General features: G+C 45.9%; 1 protein-coding gene across 1 annotated transcript in view; it reads right to left on the bottom strand.

Moving 5' to 3' along the window:
• NPSR1 (neuropeptide S receptor 1) overlaps positions 1-17677 on the bottom strand; it is a 776755-nt gene that overhangs the window by 534399 nt on the left and 224679 nt on the right. The window contains exon 4 of the mRNA XM_044294353.1: positions 17117-17210. Within this exon, the coding sequence (XP_044150288.1) occupies positions 17117-17210 (94 nt within the window). The remainder of the gene's footprint in view (positions 1-17116; positions 17211-17677) is intronic.

The following is a 17677-nucleotide window of genomic DNA, read 5'->3' as shown; positions in this document are numbered from 1 at the left end:
GAATTAGAAATTAACATTTTATTTACAATTATTTAATTTGTCTAATTACTTTTGAGACCCGGAAATGAAGGGATTGAGTTTAAAAAAGGCTTAGCTTCTCACATTTTTATGCAATCATTTTGTTCAACCCACTGAATTAAAGCTGAAAGTCTGAACTTCAACTGCATCTGAATTGCTTTGTTCAAAATCCATTGTGGTAATGTACAGAACAAAAATTAAAAAAATGTTGTATCTGTCCAAATGTATATGGACTTACCTGTATAACTGCACCACTGAACAGCATATATATTTTTTATTTTTCCACTTATACACTCCAAAAAAGGCTTTAGAACATATAACTGCATGTCACGACCCTTGGTCATGGTCGTGACTCCTGTAACCGCATGCAGTTGCCTGCGGTCTTGGTGTTGTTGTCAATCACAGGTGAAGGCTATAGTATGTTGCCTCACCTGTGGTTGCCGCTGGCAACATTGTGTATGTGGCAGCAGAGCAGCCTGAGCGGTGCTAGGCAGCTTGCTGCAATAGGCATGCGGTTGCACCTGGCAACCTCTCTTTATAGGTGTGCCTTTTATCGGTGTGCACGGGGTGTTATATGTGTTGTGTGCACTTCCCCTTTAAGTTGATGTCTTCCCTTCCCTGGTGTTGGAAGGGTTAACTTCCTTCCTAGTGTGTGTGTGCACTGGGTGTGTCTGAGTGTGGGTGTGGCTATGTGGGGTTTAAAGCCGCAGTTGAGACCTGATGTCTGAGGGGTACACCAGCCTTGTAGTAAGCTGGAGGCGCCCTCCTGGTCTCTAATACCAACTGCCAGTGGGGGCCACCCTTCTGGTCATAAAATGTTACCTTGTCTGATGTGATGTTTATGTGTATGTGGTTGCTTGTTTATTGCACCTTATGGTTTCCTGGTTTCCCGTGTGATGTATGGTGTGTGCTATTGTCATTTCTGTTGTTGTGGACAACAGCACTTTTACATGGGTTCCAGGCTGTGTGTCTGTGGCACGTAGGTGAGGTTGTAGTTTCCACGTACCTGCCACTGCCATAGGTTGTATTGGTTTCCCCTTATTTACAGCTTGGCCATTCTAGGCTCCTGTTCCTCCATGTCCAGGAGGAACAGGTAGTCTACCCAGCTCCTAGCTTAGGGACCTGCGGAGGGTTAGTAGGGACCCGAGGTTCCAGAGCATGAGTCCTCCTACCTTTAAGGTCGGCTCATGCCGCTAGGCGTTTCAGATTAGGGAGGCTTTAGGAGGTGACCTGCTCCCTGATCCTGTGGTCCTGGCCAAGCAGTGACCAAACATCTACGGGTACCGCACGGCTGAGGGTTTCCCCCATCCCCAGCCATGACAGTATGACCAGAATGGCTCCTCACCTGGTTTCCCTCGAAAGAGTGGGTAGCATGCATCGCCATATGCATACGCCAATGTTTTTCCTGAGTTGGACGCGGTGTCCAGTGTCCCTCCTCCAGACTGCTTTGGTGGCTGGCTGCTTGGGACCTAGGTGTCGGTCCAGGTATGTTGTCGGCAGTTCTGGAGGAGGATACAAGTACCTGTCTGGCAGTGACTCCAGTTGTTCTTTCCTCCAGTCTGCTTTGGTGGCTGACTACCTGGGACCTTTGAGTCGGTCCAGGTTTGTTGGCAGCAGTTCTGGAGGGAGACACTGGTGGTTATCAGACATTGCCCCTCCCCCCCTCCCTGTTGTTTGGCCCCACTAGCTTCACTTTTCGATTGGGGGGCTTTGAGGGGTGGGAGTGTCATGACCCTTGGTCATGGTCGTGATTCCTGTAACCGCATGCAGTTGCCTGCAGTCTTGGTGTTGTTGTCAATCACAGGTGATGGCTATAGTATGTTGCCTCACCTGTGGTTGCCGCTGGCAACATTGTGTATGTGGCAGCAGAGCAGCCTGAGCGGTGCTAGGCAGCTTGCTGCAATAGGCAGATGTTGCACCTGGCAACCTCTCTTCATAGGTGTGCCTTTTATCGGTGTGCATGGGGGGGTTATATCTATATGTGTTGTGTGCACTTCCCCTTTATGTTGATGTCTTCCCTTCCCTGGTGTTGGAAGGGTTAACTTCCTTCCTAGTGTGTGTGTGCACTGGGTGTGTCTCACTGTGGGTGTGGCTACTTGGTCCTATAAAGCCTCAGTGAATAGCAGTAGTCAGTGGGGGTTCTTCAGCCATGCTTGCTGGAGACATCCTCCTGGTTACTTACCATCTGCCAGTGAGGGCCACCCTGCTGGTCATAAACTTTATGTGTGGTGTTAGTTTATGGTTTATGTGTTATTGCAGCATATGGTTTAATGGGTTCCCGTGTGATGTCTGTTGTGTGCTGTGTCCTTGGTGTTGGTTGTGGATAGCAGCACTTGCACGTGGTTTCCAGGTTGTGTGTCTGTGGCAGGTAAGTGTGGTACTAGTCTCACTTACCTGTCAATGCCATATGTCTGTTTATGTTTCCCCTTCTTATGTAGCTTGGCCAGTGAGACTCCTGTTCCTCCGTGTTTAGGAGGAACGGGTCATCTTACCCTGCTCCTAGTCCAGGGCCATCCTGAGGGCGAGCAGGAATACCAGGTTCCGGAGTATGAGCCCTCCTACCTTCAGGGTCGGCTCATACGGATAGGAGACCGGGTCAGAATTAGGGATGTGTAGGAGTATACCAGCTCCTTAATTCTCTGTCCTGGCCTTGCAGCGACTCCATCTGCTGATACCGCACGGCTGAGGGTTTTCCCCATCCTCAGCCGTGACACTGCACCACTGAACGGCAAATATATTTTTCTTTTGCCACTAATACATGCCACAAAAGGCTTTAGAATATATAACTGCACTGCTGAACGGCAAAGATATTTATATTTTGCCACTATTACACAATGAAAAGGGCTTTAGAACATATAACTGCACCACTGAACGGCAAATATATTTTACTTTTGCCACTAATACACGCCACAAAAGGCTTTAGAACATATAACTGCCCCGCTGAACGGCAAATATATTTTTATTTTGCCACTATTACATGACAAAAAGGGCCTTAGAACATATAACTGCCCCGCTGAACGGCAAATACATTTTTCTTTTGCCACTAACACATGACAAAAAGTGTTGTAATTTTAGCAGTTCACCACAAAACGGCTAATAAGCCCTTTTTTGCCCTTCTAATACAAGCCCAAAAATGTTTTAGAACATATAACTGCACCGCACAAGGGCAAATAAGACTTAGAAATATTTCCTTGTAATAAATCCTGTTAATGGATGTAACAAGAACGATTTGCTGGAATTACAGAGCTGTATAATGGCAATTTGGGTGCCCAGTCAGTGCAGCAAGGTGTAATAGAATTGTTCCTATTACCCAGGCTGTAACCTCCCCTACTGAACCCTGTTCAACATAAATTCTGTGGAATGATTCCTCCCTATACTTTCCCTGCACTTGTAAATAGTTTTTTTTTAGCACAATGAAGTTTTTTTTAACACTGTCCCTAGCACCTGCTGACATCTCTCCCTGCACTAAGTACACTGGAAAATGGCAGAATCCAAGATGGCTGAGGCTATTTTTTAAGGCTGTATACTCCCCAAAAAAATTGTAAACCATAAATCAACAATAAATGGATGAATGAAACAACCATCCATACGCATCAAAACCATGCACGACACAATCCACTCATGCCTATGGCAACAAAAGTATATACCTATATGCCAATAAAGATTGCAAGGCTGCATGAAATTATAATTTATTAACACAATTTACAAATAACAATCCATACATAAAATCAAGTGCAGGAAAAAGGCGACATCCACAACAGGAGACACAAATAGTGACTTAATCCCCATTATACATAGTACATAATACATAATACTAAAGTGCAAGTGCATATAACCATTTCATACAATAAACAGAGTTTATTTACCCATTATGTGTCTTCTCTGGGATGGCACCAGCTCCGACGCTCGTTTAGGAGGACCTTCATCTGGGTGGCGTCATCTCACTCGGGACCAACCCAGAGCAGACACATAATGGGTAAATAGGCTCTTTTTATTGGCATATATTTATGGGGCTGTGACATCACAGGGCTGGCTGGCTGCTGATTGGCTGCATGCATTATGGGTATTCCTGCCTTCCCAGAGTTCCTTGCTCCATGTCATGCAGCAGCCATTTTAGTGAGGAAATTCGGATTCGGTGCGAATCAAATTTTTCCTGAAATTACCACTTCATCAACTTTGATTTGCTTATCTCTATAAACCACTTTTTTGTATAGAACTATAGATTTCAGTTTAGAAATTTAAAGTGATCCTGTCACCATGAAAATGCAGTGCGGTCTACATTATAGATCAGGAGCGTTGAGCTGATTGAAATACAGTTTTATGGGAAATGATTCAGAAAAACTTGTAATTTACAAGCTTGTTGCTTATTGCTCAATCTGAGCTTGTCACATGTAGGTGGTTGTACTTCATAAGTGACAGCTATATGTATGCAGACTCATACAGGAAAGGCTGCCAATCACTAAAGAGACCACCCCCTTGTACAGCTCAGCTCAGAAAGGGCAGAGATTTAAATTAATAAATTAAAAGTTTTCCATCTCTATAGCATGTTGTCTGCAGATTGCTAGGTTCACTTTAACCGCCTCCAGACCGCCTAACGCAGGTTCGCGGTCCGGAAGCGGCAGCTCTGCGCAGAGTGACGCATCGGCGCGTCATCTCGCGTGAGCCGAGACTTCCTGTGAACGCACGCACACAGGCGCGTGCGTTCACAGGATCGGAAGGTAAGAGACAGGATCTCCAGCCTGCCAGCGGCGATCGTTCGCTGGCAGGCTGGAGATGCGATTTTTTTAACCCCTAACAGGTATATTAGACGCTGTTTTGATAACAGCGTCTAATATACCTGCTACCTGGTCCTCTGGTGGTTCCTTTTGTTTGGATCGACCACCAGAGGACACAGGTAGCTGTGTAAAGTAGCACCAACCACCAGTACACTACACCCCCCCTTCACTTATTAACCCCTTATGAACCCCTGATCACCCCATATAGATTCCCTGATCACCCCCCTGTCATTGATCACCCTCCTGTAAGGCTCCATTCAGACGTCCGTATGATTTTTACGGATCCACGGATACATGGATCGGATCCGCAAAACACATACGGACGTCTGAATGGAGCCTTACAGGGGGGTGATCAATGACAGGGGGGTGATCACCCATATAGACTCCCTGATCACCCCCCTGTCATTGATCATCCCCCTGTCATTGATCACCCCCCTGTAAGGCTCCATTCAGACGTCCGTATGATTTTTATGGATCCACGGATACATGGATCGGATCCGCAAAACATATACGGACGTCTGAATGGAGAATTACAGGGGGGTGATCAATGACAGGGGGGTGATCACCCATATAGATCCCCTGATCACCCCCCTGTCATTGATTACCCCCCTGTAAGGCTTCATTCAGACGTCTGTATGTTTTTTACGGATCCACGGATACATGGATGGGATCCGCAAAACACATACGGACGTCTGAATGGACCCTTACAGGGGGGTGATCAATGACAGGGGGGTGATCACCCATATAGATTCCCTGATCACCCCTCTGTCATTGATCACCCCCCTGTCATTGATCACCCCCCTGTAAGGCTCCATTCAGACGTCCGTATGATTTTTACGGATCCACGGATACATGGATGTGATCCGCAAAACACATACGGACGTCTGAATGGAGCCTTACAGGGGGGTGATCAATGATAGGGGGGTGATCACCCATATAGATTCCCTGATCACCCCCTGTCATTGATTACCCCCCTGTAAGGCTTCATTCAGATGTCCGTATGTTTTTTACGGATCTGCAAATACATGGATGGGATCCGCAAAACACATACGGACGTCTGAATGGAGCCTTACAGGGGGGTGATCACCCATATAGATTCCCTGATCACCCCCCTGTCATTGATCACCCCCCTGTCATTGATCACCCCCCTGTAAGTCTCCATTCAGACGTCCGTATGATTTTTACGGATCCACGGATACATGGATGGGATCCGCAAAACACATACAGACGTCTGAATGGAGCCTTACAGGGGGGTGATCAATGACAGGGGGGTGATCAGGGAGTCTATATGGGGTGATCACCCCCCTGTCATTGATCACCCCCCTGTAAGGCTCCATTCAGACGTCCGTAGTATGTGTTTTGCGGATCCGTGGATCCGCAAAACACAGACACCGTGGATCCGCAAAACACGGACACCGTGGATCCGCAATACACATATGGACGTCTGAATGGAGCCTTACAGGGGGGTGATCAATGACAGGGTGGTGATCACCCCATACAGACTCCCTGATCACCCCCCTGTCATTGATCACCCCCTGTAAGGCTCCATTTAGACATTTTTTTGGCACAGGTTAGCGGAAATAGATATTTTATTTTTATTTTATTTTTCTTACAAAGTCTCATATTAAACGAACTTGTGTCAAAAAATAAAATCTCACATGAACTCACCATACCCCTCACGGAATCCAAATGCATAAACTTTTTTAGATTTATATTCCAGACTTCTTCTCACGCTTACGGCCCCTAAAATGCCAGGGCAGGGCCTAAAATGGGGTCACATGTGGGGTATTTATACTGCCCTGGCTTTTTAGGGGCCCGAAAGCGTGAGAAGAAGTCTGGGATCCAAATGTCTAAAAATGCCCTCCTAAAAGGAATTTGGGCCGCTTTGCGCATCTAGGCTGCAAAAAAGTGTCACACATGTGGTATCGTCGTACACAGGAGAAGTTGGGGAATGTGTTTTGGGGTGTCATTTTACATATACCCATGCTGGGTGAGATAAATATCTTGGTCAAATGCCAACTTTGTATAAAAAAATTGGAAAAGTTGTCTTTTGCCAAGATATTTCTCTCACCCAGCATGGGTATATGTAAAATGATACCCCAAAACACATTGCCCAACTTATCCTGAGTACAGCGATACCACATGTGTGACACTTTTTTGTCGCCTAGGTGGGCAAAGGGGCCCACATTCCAAAGAGCACCTTTAGGATTTCACAGGTCATTTTTTACACATTTTGATTTCAAACTACTTACCACACATTAGGGCCCCTAGAAGGTATTCCGTGAGGGGCATGGCGAGTTCCTAGAATTTTTTATTTTTTGTCACAAGTTAGCGGAAAATGTTTTTTGTTTTTTTTCTTACAAAGTCTCATATTCCACTAACTTGTGACAAAAAATATAAAATTCTAGGAACTCGCCATGCCCCTCACGGAATACCTTGGGGTGTCTTCTTTCCAAAATGGGGTCACTTGTGGGGTAGTTATACTGCCCTGGCAATTTAGGGGCCCTAATGTGTGCGAAGTAGTTTGAAATCAAAATCTGTAAAAAATGGCTGGTGAAATCCTAAAGGTGCCCCTTTGCCCACCTAGGCTGCAAAAAAGTGTCACACATCTGGTATCGCCGTACTCAGGAGAAGTTGGGCAATGTGTTTTGGGTGTCATTTTACATATACCTATGCTGGGTGAGATAAATATCTTGGTCAAATGCCAACTTTGTATAAAAAAATGGGAAAAGTTGTCTTTTGCCGAAATATTTTTCTCACCCAGCATGGGTATATGTAAAAAGAAACCCCAAAACACATTGCCCTACTTCTTCTGAGTACGGCGATACCATATGTGTGACACTTTTTTGCCGCCTAGGTGGGCAAATGGTCCCACATTCCAAAGAGCACCTTTTGGATTTCACAGGCCATTTTTTACAGATTTTGATTTCAAACTACTTCCCACACATTTGGGCCCCTAAAATGCCAGGGCAGTATAACTACCCCACAAGTGACCCCATTTTGGAAAGAAGACACCCCAAGGTATTTCATGATGGGCATAGTGAGTTCATGGAAGTTTTTATTTTTTGTCACAAGTTAGTGGAATATGAGACTTTGTAAGGAAAAAATAAAAAAAATCAACATTTTCCGCTAACTTGTGACAAAAAATATAAAGTTCTATGAACTCACTATGCCCATCAGCGAATACCTTAGGGTGTCTACTTTCCAAAATGGGGTCATTTGTGGGGTTTTTCTACTGTCTGGGCATTGTAGAACCTCAGGAAACATGACAGGTGCTCAGAAAGTCAGAGCTGCTTCAAAATGTGGAAATTCACATTTTTGTACCATAGTATGTAAACAAACCATTTTTTTTTTTTTTACCCAAACATTTTTTTTTTATCAAAGACATGTAAAACAATAAATTTAGGGAAAAATTTATATATAGATGTCATTTTTTTTGAAAAATTTTACAACTGAAAGTGAAAAATGTCATTAAAAAAAAAAAATCGTTAAATTTCGATTAATAACAAAAAAAAGTAAAAATGTCAGCAGCAATGAAATACCACCAAATGAAAGCTCTATTAGTGAGAAGAAAAGGAGGTAAAATACATTTGGGTGGTAAGTAGGTATGAGCAAACTGGAACTGTATAGTTCGGGTTCGTACCGAATTTTGGGGTCTCCGTGACACGGACCCGAACCCGGACATTTTCGTAAAAGTCCGGGTTCGGTGTTCGTCGCTTTCTTGGCGCTTTTGTGACGCTTTCTTGGCGCTTTTTGAAAGGCTGCAAAGCAGCCAATCAACAAGCGTCATACTACTTGCCCCAAGAGGCCGTCACAGCCATGCCTACTATTGGCATGGCTGTGATTGGCCAGAGCACCATGTGACCCAGCCTCTATTTAAGCTGGAGTCACATAGCGCCGCCCGTCACTCTGCTCTGATTAGCGTAGGGAGAGGTTGCGGCTGCGACAGTAGGGCGAGATTAGGCTGATTAACTCCTCCAAAGCACTTGATTAATTGATCGATCTGCAGCTGTGGATCATTGAGCTGCTGATACTCAATTGCTCACTGTTTTTAGGCTGCCCAGACCGTTTGTCAGTCACTTTTTTCTGGGGTGATCGGCGGCCATTTTGTGTCTTGTGCGGTGCTGCGACCAAGTGCATCCAAGCTGCGACCAAGTGCATTTAACCCTCAATGGTGTGGTTGTTTTTTGGCTAAAGCCTACATCAGGGTGAAGCTGTCACACCAAGTGCATTTAACCAGCAATAGTCTGTTTATTTTTTGGCCATATACTACATCAGGGGCAAGCTGCGCCTGTCACCAAGTGCATTTAACCCTCAATGGTGTGGTTGTTTTTTGGCTAAAGCCTACATCAGGGTGAAGCTGTCACACCAAGTGCATTTAACCAGCAATAGTCTGTTTATTTTTTGGCCATATACTACATCAGGGGCAAGCTGCGCTCGTCACCAAGTGCATTTAACCCTCAGTAGTATGGTTGGTCAAGTTATCACACCAAGTGCATTTAACCAGCAATAGTCTGTTCATTTTTTGGCCATATACTAAATCAGGGGCAAGCTGCACCCGTCACCAAGTGCATTTAACCAGCAATAGTCTGTTCATTTTTTGGCCATATACTACATCAGGGGCAAGCTGCGCCCGTCACCAAGTGCATTTAACCCTCAGTAGTGTGGATGGTCAAGCTGTCACACCAAGTGCATTTAACCAGCAATAGTCTGTTCATTTTTTGGCCATATACTACATCAGGGGCAAGCTGCGCCTGTCACCAAGTGCATTTAACCCTCAATGGTGTGGTTGTTTTTTGGCTAAAGCCTACATCAGGGTGAAGCTGTCACACCAAGTGCATTTAACCAGCAATAGTCTGTTCATTTTTTGGCCATATACTAAATCAGGGGCAAGCTGCGCCCGTCACCAAGTGCATTTAACCAGCAATAGTCTGTTCATTTTTTGGCCATATACTACATCAGGGGCAAGCTGCGCCTGTCACCAAGTGCATTTAACCCTCAATGGTGTGGTTGTTTTTTGGCTAAAGCCTACATCAGGGTGAAGCTGTCACACCAAGTGCATTTAACCAGCAATTGTCTGTTCATTTTTTGGCCATATATATACTACATCAGGGGCAAGCTGCGCCCGTCACGTAGTGCATTTAACCCTCAGTAGTGTGGTTGGTCAAGCTGTCACACCAAGTGCATTTAACCAGCAATAGTGTGGATATTTTTTGGCCATATCCCAGTCTAATTCTGTCACTAAATCCATACCGGTCACCCAGCGCCTAAATACTAGGCTTCAAATTTATATCCCGCTAAATCTGTCGTTACCGCTGTACTGTTGTGGCTGGGCAAGTTATTTAGTGTCCGTCAAAGCACATTTTTTGTTCAGGGTTGAAATACAATTCCCAATTTAGCAATTTCATAATTTAGTGGTTTCTGCTATATCAGAGCTATTTGAAATCTATCCCTAAAAGGGTATATAATATTCAAGGTGCACATAGGGTCATTCAGAATAACTTCACACACACGCTACTGTGCATTTCCAAGTCTAATTCTGTTAGTAAATCCATACCGGTCACCCAGCGCCTAAATACTAGGCCTCAAATTTATATCCCGCTAAATCTCTCGTTACCGCTGTCCTGTTGTGGATGGGAAAGTTATTTAGTGTCCGTCAAAGCACATTTTTTGTTCTGGGTTTAAATACAATTCCCAATTTAGCAATTTCATAATTTAGTGGTTTCTGCTATATCAGAGCTATTTGAAATCTATCCCTAAAAGGGTATATAATATTCAAGGTGCACATAGGGTCATTCAGAATAACTTCACACACACGCTACTGTGCATTTCCAAGTCTAATTCTGTCACTAAATCCATACCGGTCACCCAGCGCCTAAATACTAGGCCTCAAATTTATATCCCGCTGAATTTGAATACAATACATTGGGCCAAATAATATTTTTGTTGTTGTGGTGAACCATAACAATGAGGAAAACATCTAGTAAGGGACGCGGACGTGGACATGGTCGTGGTGGTGTTAGTGGACCCTCTGGTGCTGGGAGAGGACGTGGCCGTTCTGCCACATCCACACGTCCTAGTGTACCAACTACCTCAGGTCCCAGTAGCCGCCAGAATTTACAGCGATATATGGTGGGGCCCAATGCCGTTCTAAGGATGGTAAGGCCTGAGCAGGTACAGGCATTAGTCAATTGGGTGGCCGACAGTGGATCCAGCACGTTCACATTATCTCCCACCCACTCTTCTGCAGAAAGCGCACAGATGGTGCCTGAAAACCAACCCCATCAGTCTGTCACATCACCCCCATGCATACCAGGGAAACTGTCTCAGCCTCAAGTTATGCAGCAGTCTCTTATGCTGTTTGAAGACTCCGCTGGCAGGGTTTCCCAAGGGCATCCACCTAGCCCTTCCCCAGCGGTGAAAGACATAGAATGCACTGACGCACAACCACTTATGTTTCCTGATGATGAGGACATGGGAATAGCACCTCAGCATGTCTCTGATGATGACGAAACACAGGTGCCAACTGCTGCGTCTTTCTGCAGTGTGCACACTGAACAGGAGGTCAGGGATCAAGACTGGGTGGAAGACGATGCAGGGGACGATGAGGTCCTAGACCCCACATGGAATGAAGGTCGTGCCACTGACAATGTGCTGACGACAAGACCCGAGTGGTTTGCACGCTGTGCCATCAGAGCCTGAAGCGAGGCATTAACGTTCTGAACCTGAGCACAACCTGCATGACCAGGCACCTGCATGCAAAGCATGAACTGCAGTGGAGTAAACACCTTAAAACCAAGGAAGTCACTCAGGCTCCCCCTGCTACCTCTTCTGCTGCTGCCGCCTCGGCCTCTTCTGCTGCTGCCGCCTCGGCCTCTTCCTCCGCCTCTGGAGGAACGTTGGCACCTGCCGCCCAGCAAACAGGGGATGTACCACCAACACCACCACCACCTCCGTCACCAAGCGTCTCAACCATGTCACACGGCAGCGTTCAGCTCTCCATCTCACAAACATTTGAGAGAAAGCGTAAATTCCCACCTAGCCACCCTCGATCCCTGGCCCTGAATGCCAGCATTTCTAAACTACTGGCCTATGAAATGCTGTCATTTAGGCTGGCGGACACAGACAGCTTCAAACAGCTCATGTCGCTTGCTGTCCCACAGTATGTTGTTCCCAGCCGCCACTACTTCTCCAAGAGAGACGTGCCTTCCCTGCACAACCAAGTATCCGATAAAATCAAGTGTGCACTGCGCAACGCCATCTGTAGCAAGGTCCACCTAACCACAGATACGTGGACCAGTAAGCACGGCCAGGGACGCTATATCTCCCTAACTGCACACTGGGTAAATGTAGTGGCAGCTGGGCCCCAGGCGGAGAGCTGTTTGGCGCACGTCCTTCCGCCGCCAAGGATCGCAGGGCAACATTCTTTGCCTTCTGTTGCCACCTCCTCCTTCTCGGCTTCCTCCTCCTCTTCTTCCACCTGCTTATCCAGTCAGCCACACACCTTTACCACCAACTTCAGCACAGCCCGGGGTAAACGTCAGCAGGCCATTCTGAAACTCATATGTTTGGGGGACAGGCCCCACACCGCACAGGAGTTGTGGCGGGGTATAGAACAACAGACCGACGAGTGGTTGCTGCCGGTGAGCCTCAAGCCCGGCCTGGTGGTGTGTGATAATGGGCGAAATCTCGTTGCAGCTCTGGGACTAGCCAATTTGACGCACATCCCTTGCTTGGCGCATGTGCTGAATTTGGTGGTGCAGAAGTTCATTCACAACTACCCCGACATGTCAGAGCTGCTGCATAAAGTGCAGGCCGTCTGTTCGCGCTTCCGGCGTTCACATCCTGCTGCTGCTCGCCTGTCTGCGCTACAGCGTAACTTCGGCCTTCCCGCTCACCGCCTCATATGCGACGTGCCCACCAGGTGGAACTCCACCTTGCACATGCTGGACAGACTGTGCGAGCAGCAGCAGGCCATAGTGGAGTTTCAGCTGCAGCACGCACGGGTCAGTCGCACTACAGAACAGCACCACTTCACCACCAATGACTGGGCCTCCATGCGAGACCTGTGTGCCCTGTTACGCTGTTTCGAGTACTCCACCAACATGGCTAGTGGCGATGACGCCGTTATCAGCGTTACAATACCACTTCTATGTCTCCTTGAGAAAACACTTAGGGCGATGATGGAAGAGGAGGTGGCCCAGGAGGAGGAGGAGGAGGAGGAGGAAGAGGGGTCATTTTTAGCACTTTCAGGCCAGTCTCTTCGAAGTGACTCAGAGGGAGGTTTTTGGCAACAGCAGAGGCCAGGTACAAATGTGGCCAGCCAGGGCCCACTACTGGAGGACGAGGAGGACGAGGATGAGGAGGAGGTGGAGGAGGATGAGGATGAAGCATGGTCACAGCGGGGTGGCACCCAACGCAGCTCGGGTCCATCACTGGTGCGTGGCTGGGGGGAAAGGCAGGACAATGACGATACGCCTCCCACATAGGACAGCTTGTCCTTACCCGTGGGCAGCCTGGCACACATGAGCGACTACATGCTGCAGTGCCTGCGCAACGACAGCAGAATTGCCCACATTTTAACCTGTGCGGACTACTGGGTTGCCACCCTGCTGGATCCACGCTACAAAGACAATGTGCCCACCTTACTTCCTGCACTGGAGCGTGATAGGAAGATGCGCGAGTACAAGCGCACGTTGGTAGACGCGCTACTGAGAGCATTCCCAAATGTCACAGGGGAACAAGTGGAAGCCCAAGGCCAAGGCAGAGGAGGAGCAAGAGGTCGCCAAGGCAGCTGTGTCACGGCCAGCTCCTCTGAGGGCAGGGTTAGCATGGCAGAGATGTGGAAAACTTTTGTCAACACGCCACAGCTAACTGCACCACCACCTGATACGCAACGTGTTAGCAGGAGGCAACATTTCACTAACATGGTGGAACAGTACGTGTGCACACCCCTCCACGTACTGACTGATGGTTCGGCCCCATTTAACTTCTGGGTCTCTAAATTGTCCACGTGGCCAGAGCTAGCCTTTTATGCCTTGGAGGTGCTGGCCTGCCCGGCGGCCAGCGTTTTGTCTGAACGTGTATTCAGCACGGCAGGGGGCGTCATTACAGACAAGCGCAGCCGCCTGTCTACAGCCAATGTGGACAAGCTGACGTTCATAAAAATGAACCAGGCATGGATCCCACAGGATCTGTCCGTCCCTTGTCCAGATTAGACATTAACTACCTCCCCTTAACCATATATTATTGGACTCCAGGGCACTTCCTCATTCAATCCTATTTTTATTTTCATTTTACCATTATATTGCGAGGCTACCCAAAGTTGAATGAACCTCTCCTCTGTCTGGGTGCCGGGGCCTAAATATATGCCAATGGACTGTTCCAATGTTGGGTGACGTGAAGCCTGATTCTCTGCTATGACATGCAGACTGATTCTCTGCTGACATGAAGCCAGATCCTCTGTTACGGGACCTCTCTTCTCTGCCTGTGTGCTGGGCCTAAATATATGCCAATGGACTGTTGCACTGGTGGCTGACGTGAAGCCTGATTCTCTGCTATGATATGAAGACTGATTCTCTGCTGACATGAAGCCAGATCCTCTGTTACGGGACCTCTCTCCTCTGCCTGGGTGCTGGGCCTAAATATATGCCAATGGACTGTTGCAGTGGTGGCTGACGTGAAGCCTCATTCTCTGCTATGACATGCAGACTAATTCTCTGCTGACATGAAGCCAGATTGTCTGTTACGGGACCTCTCTCCTCTGCCTGGGTGCTGGGCCTAAATATATGCCAATGGACTGTTGCAGTGGTGGCTGACGTGAAGCCTCATTCTCTGCTATGACATGCAGAATAATTCTCTGCTGACATGAAGCCAGATCCTCTGTTACGGGACCTCTCTCCTCTGCCTGTGTGCTGGGCCTTAATATATGAAAATGGACTCTTACAGTGGTGGCTGACGTGAAGCCTGATTCTCTGCTATGATATGAAGACTGATTCTCTGCTGACATGAAGCCAGATTCTCTGTTACGGGACCTCTCTCCTCTGCCTGGGTGCCGGGGCCTAAATATCTGAGAATGGACTGTTCCAGTGGTGGGTGACGGGAAGCCAGATTCTCTGCTATGGGACCTCTCTCCAATTGATTTTGGTTAATTTTTATTTATTTAATTTTTATTTTAATTCATTTCCCTATCCACATTTGTTTGCAGGGGATTTACCTACATGTTGCTGCCTTTTGCAGCCCTCTAGCCCTTTCCTGGGCTGTTTTACAGCCGTTTTAGTGCCGAAAAGTTCGGGTCCCCATTGACTTCAATGGGGTTCGGGTTCGGGACGAAGTTCGGATCGGGTTCGGATCCCGAACCCGAACATTTCCGGGAAGTTCGGCCGAACTTCTCGAACCCGAACATCCAGGTGTTCGCTCAACTCTAGTGGTAAGTTGCATGACCGAGCAATAAACAGTGAAAGTAGTGTAGTGCAGAAGTGTAAAAAGTGGCCTGGTCATTCAGGGGGTTTCAGCTAGGGGGGTTGAAGTGGCTAAAATTAGAAATGTTAATTTTGTATGTAGTAAACACAGGTTTTTGCTTTCATTATGCATTACTTTATTGTACAGCAATCATAGAAGATGGAAGGATTGGATACATGATATAAAACAATCTAATGGGATATGTGTATGGGATGAAAGGGAAAGAACAATTTGTGATTAGTTCAGTCTTGTAGACTACAGTTTGATAGACAGCTCACATCTATATATGTTTAATGCTAGCTCTGCTTGCCTTTTCCTATAAAAAGCTTGGTAAAGCCACTGAAGAAGGAACTAAGAAAGTTCCAAAACACATTTGGCCATGGCTATAATAATCTTATTATTGTCATGCTCTATCTTCCTTCTTTCAATTGGAGATAACCATGCTCTGCCCCTGGATTGCATAATTGGATGTGACGTGCATGATGAAGAGTATACTTATACTATTAAACCTGCACTATGAGAAGTCAGTGTCCTAAAGTGTAGAGGGTGCAAGTGTGAAAGATACTGTGCACTCTACAGGAGCAGAGAGGAGGTAGCCACACCTATCTGCGGTAATATATTCATATTTGTTTTCATATACAGTACATAGACAACCATGGATCAATAAATTGTATTTTACTTACCACCAGCCACTTGTTAATATCGTTATTACTATTACCCTTTTTTGTGACGGGGACTGCAATTTAGTATTATCAGTTCTATTCATCTCAATCAATATAGTCAGCATAGTTTTTATGTGTTATTATGTGTTTTTATATGTGTTTTATTAAATTTCTGCTAGTACCTGGTCACTAGAGAGCCTGTTACTTCTTTATTTGTCTTAGGGCTTGTTTACACAGCCATTGTGGTTCCGTGGCCGTATTGCGGCCCGTATACACTCTGCAGCACGTATGTGGATCCATTCACCTGAATGGGTCCGCAATCACGGACATGCGGAATGGAAGCATGGATCGGAACCCCACGGAAGCACTCCTTAGTGTTTCTGTCCATGCCTCTGCACTGCAAAAAATTGAAATTGTTCAAGTTGAATGGGTCTCAATCCATCCCGGCCGCCGCACGAATGTTGCCCGAGCATTGGGGGCGGCAAATTGTGGTCCCAAATGCACGGAACGGAACCACAATGGCCGTGTGAATAAGCCCTTAAAAAGCTGAAGGAAAACTGACGTCTCAATGGATCATATTGTCTTCAATAGATTTAAACCAAATGAGAATTAATTCTTCCCATGTGCATGCTCTGTGGAGTCCCCTCAATGCCTTTGATAGGCTGTTTGTGGGTACACAGCTGGGCGATGGGGGTGAATATCGACATACTGTTTACTGATCTGGAGGCAGAGGCAGATGTTCTATTCATGTATTACTATACCTAATAGGGCTTGCTGACTGTGACATGCAGTATTCCATCAATGACTATTTTTGTTTCTAATTCACCGTACTTTATATTATAGTATAAATTTAACATCTAATTACCCTGATGGTAAAGAAAATATTATGGCAAACCCATTTTCAACTCAATTTTCAGTAAAACACAGAAGAACAATTAATTTTAGCTATCAGCTTCAGAATTGCAAGTGCTGCAGTGATTTGATAGGATTCCCTTGGCAATTTCTCCGAGAAAATATTTCAGAAGAGTTTTTTTTTTTTTTTTTTTTTTTTTTAAAGAGAAAAAACTTGTATATCAAGAATAAAGTGCAGAGTTTTGATCAATAAGTACATTTGCTAAGAAAAGAACATTCTTTTCGGAATGAATAAATACATTTATGCACAGGCTAAGTACAAGTACAGTATAATAATAGCTACCATACCTCCTTGAAGAAATTTCATTGGATGAACTATAGCATGATATCTGTCTATACTGAGTGATACCAGCACATAGGTAGATGCATACAGAAGTACGACCTTAGGAAAAAAGAGAAAAATTAATATGGTAGATTTTAGATCTATTAAACATTATACAAGTACTTGATAGAGTGATACAATAAGTTTTTCTTAAGATATATTTTCTGCTTCACAGTAAATACATACTAAAACACAGAACAATCTACATACATTAAATATAAATTAAAAGAATGTTTATTTTAAGCCTAGTATGAAACGGTTAAGCGCATAAATCTGTATTAGACTTCAGCATGACAGCACTTCTCCATTCCTTAGATTATATAGGACCACAAAGTTACTTTTAGATGGCTTAAAGCAGCTCCGTCACCTGGATCAACCATACCCTAGAAGGAATATAGCCTGGTAGGGTTGATGACACCACCCTGCCTTTAGATTGACAGCGCTAGACCGGACTTGTGTCCAGAACGGCTTGTGCGCACAATATCTTCTGCTTCATCCCAAGCGATGTGCACATGCGCCTTTTGGAC

The sequence above is a fragment of the Bufo gargarizans genome, chromosome 5 (genome assembly GCF_014858855.1).
Source record: "Bufo gargarizans isolate SCDJY-AF-19 chromosome 5, ASM1485885v1, whole genome shotgun sequence".
Lineage (NCBI taxonomy): Eukaryota > Metazoa > Chordata > Amphibia > Anura > Bufonidae > Bufo > Bufo gargarizans.
Note: the sequence above shows the minus strand (reverse complement) of the source record. Positions and strands in the feature narration are given on the sequence as shown.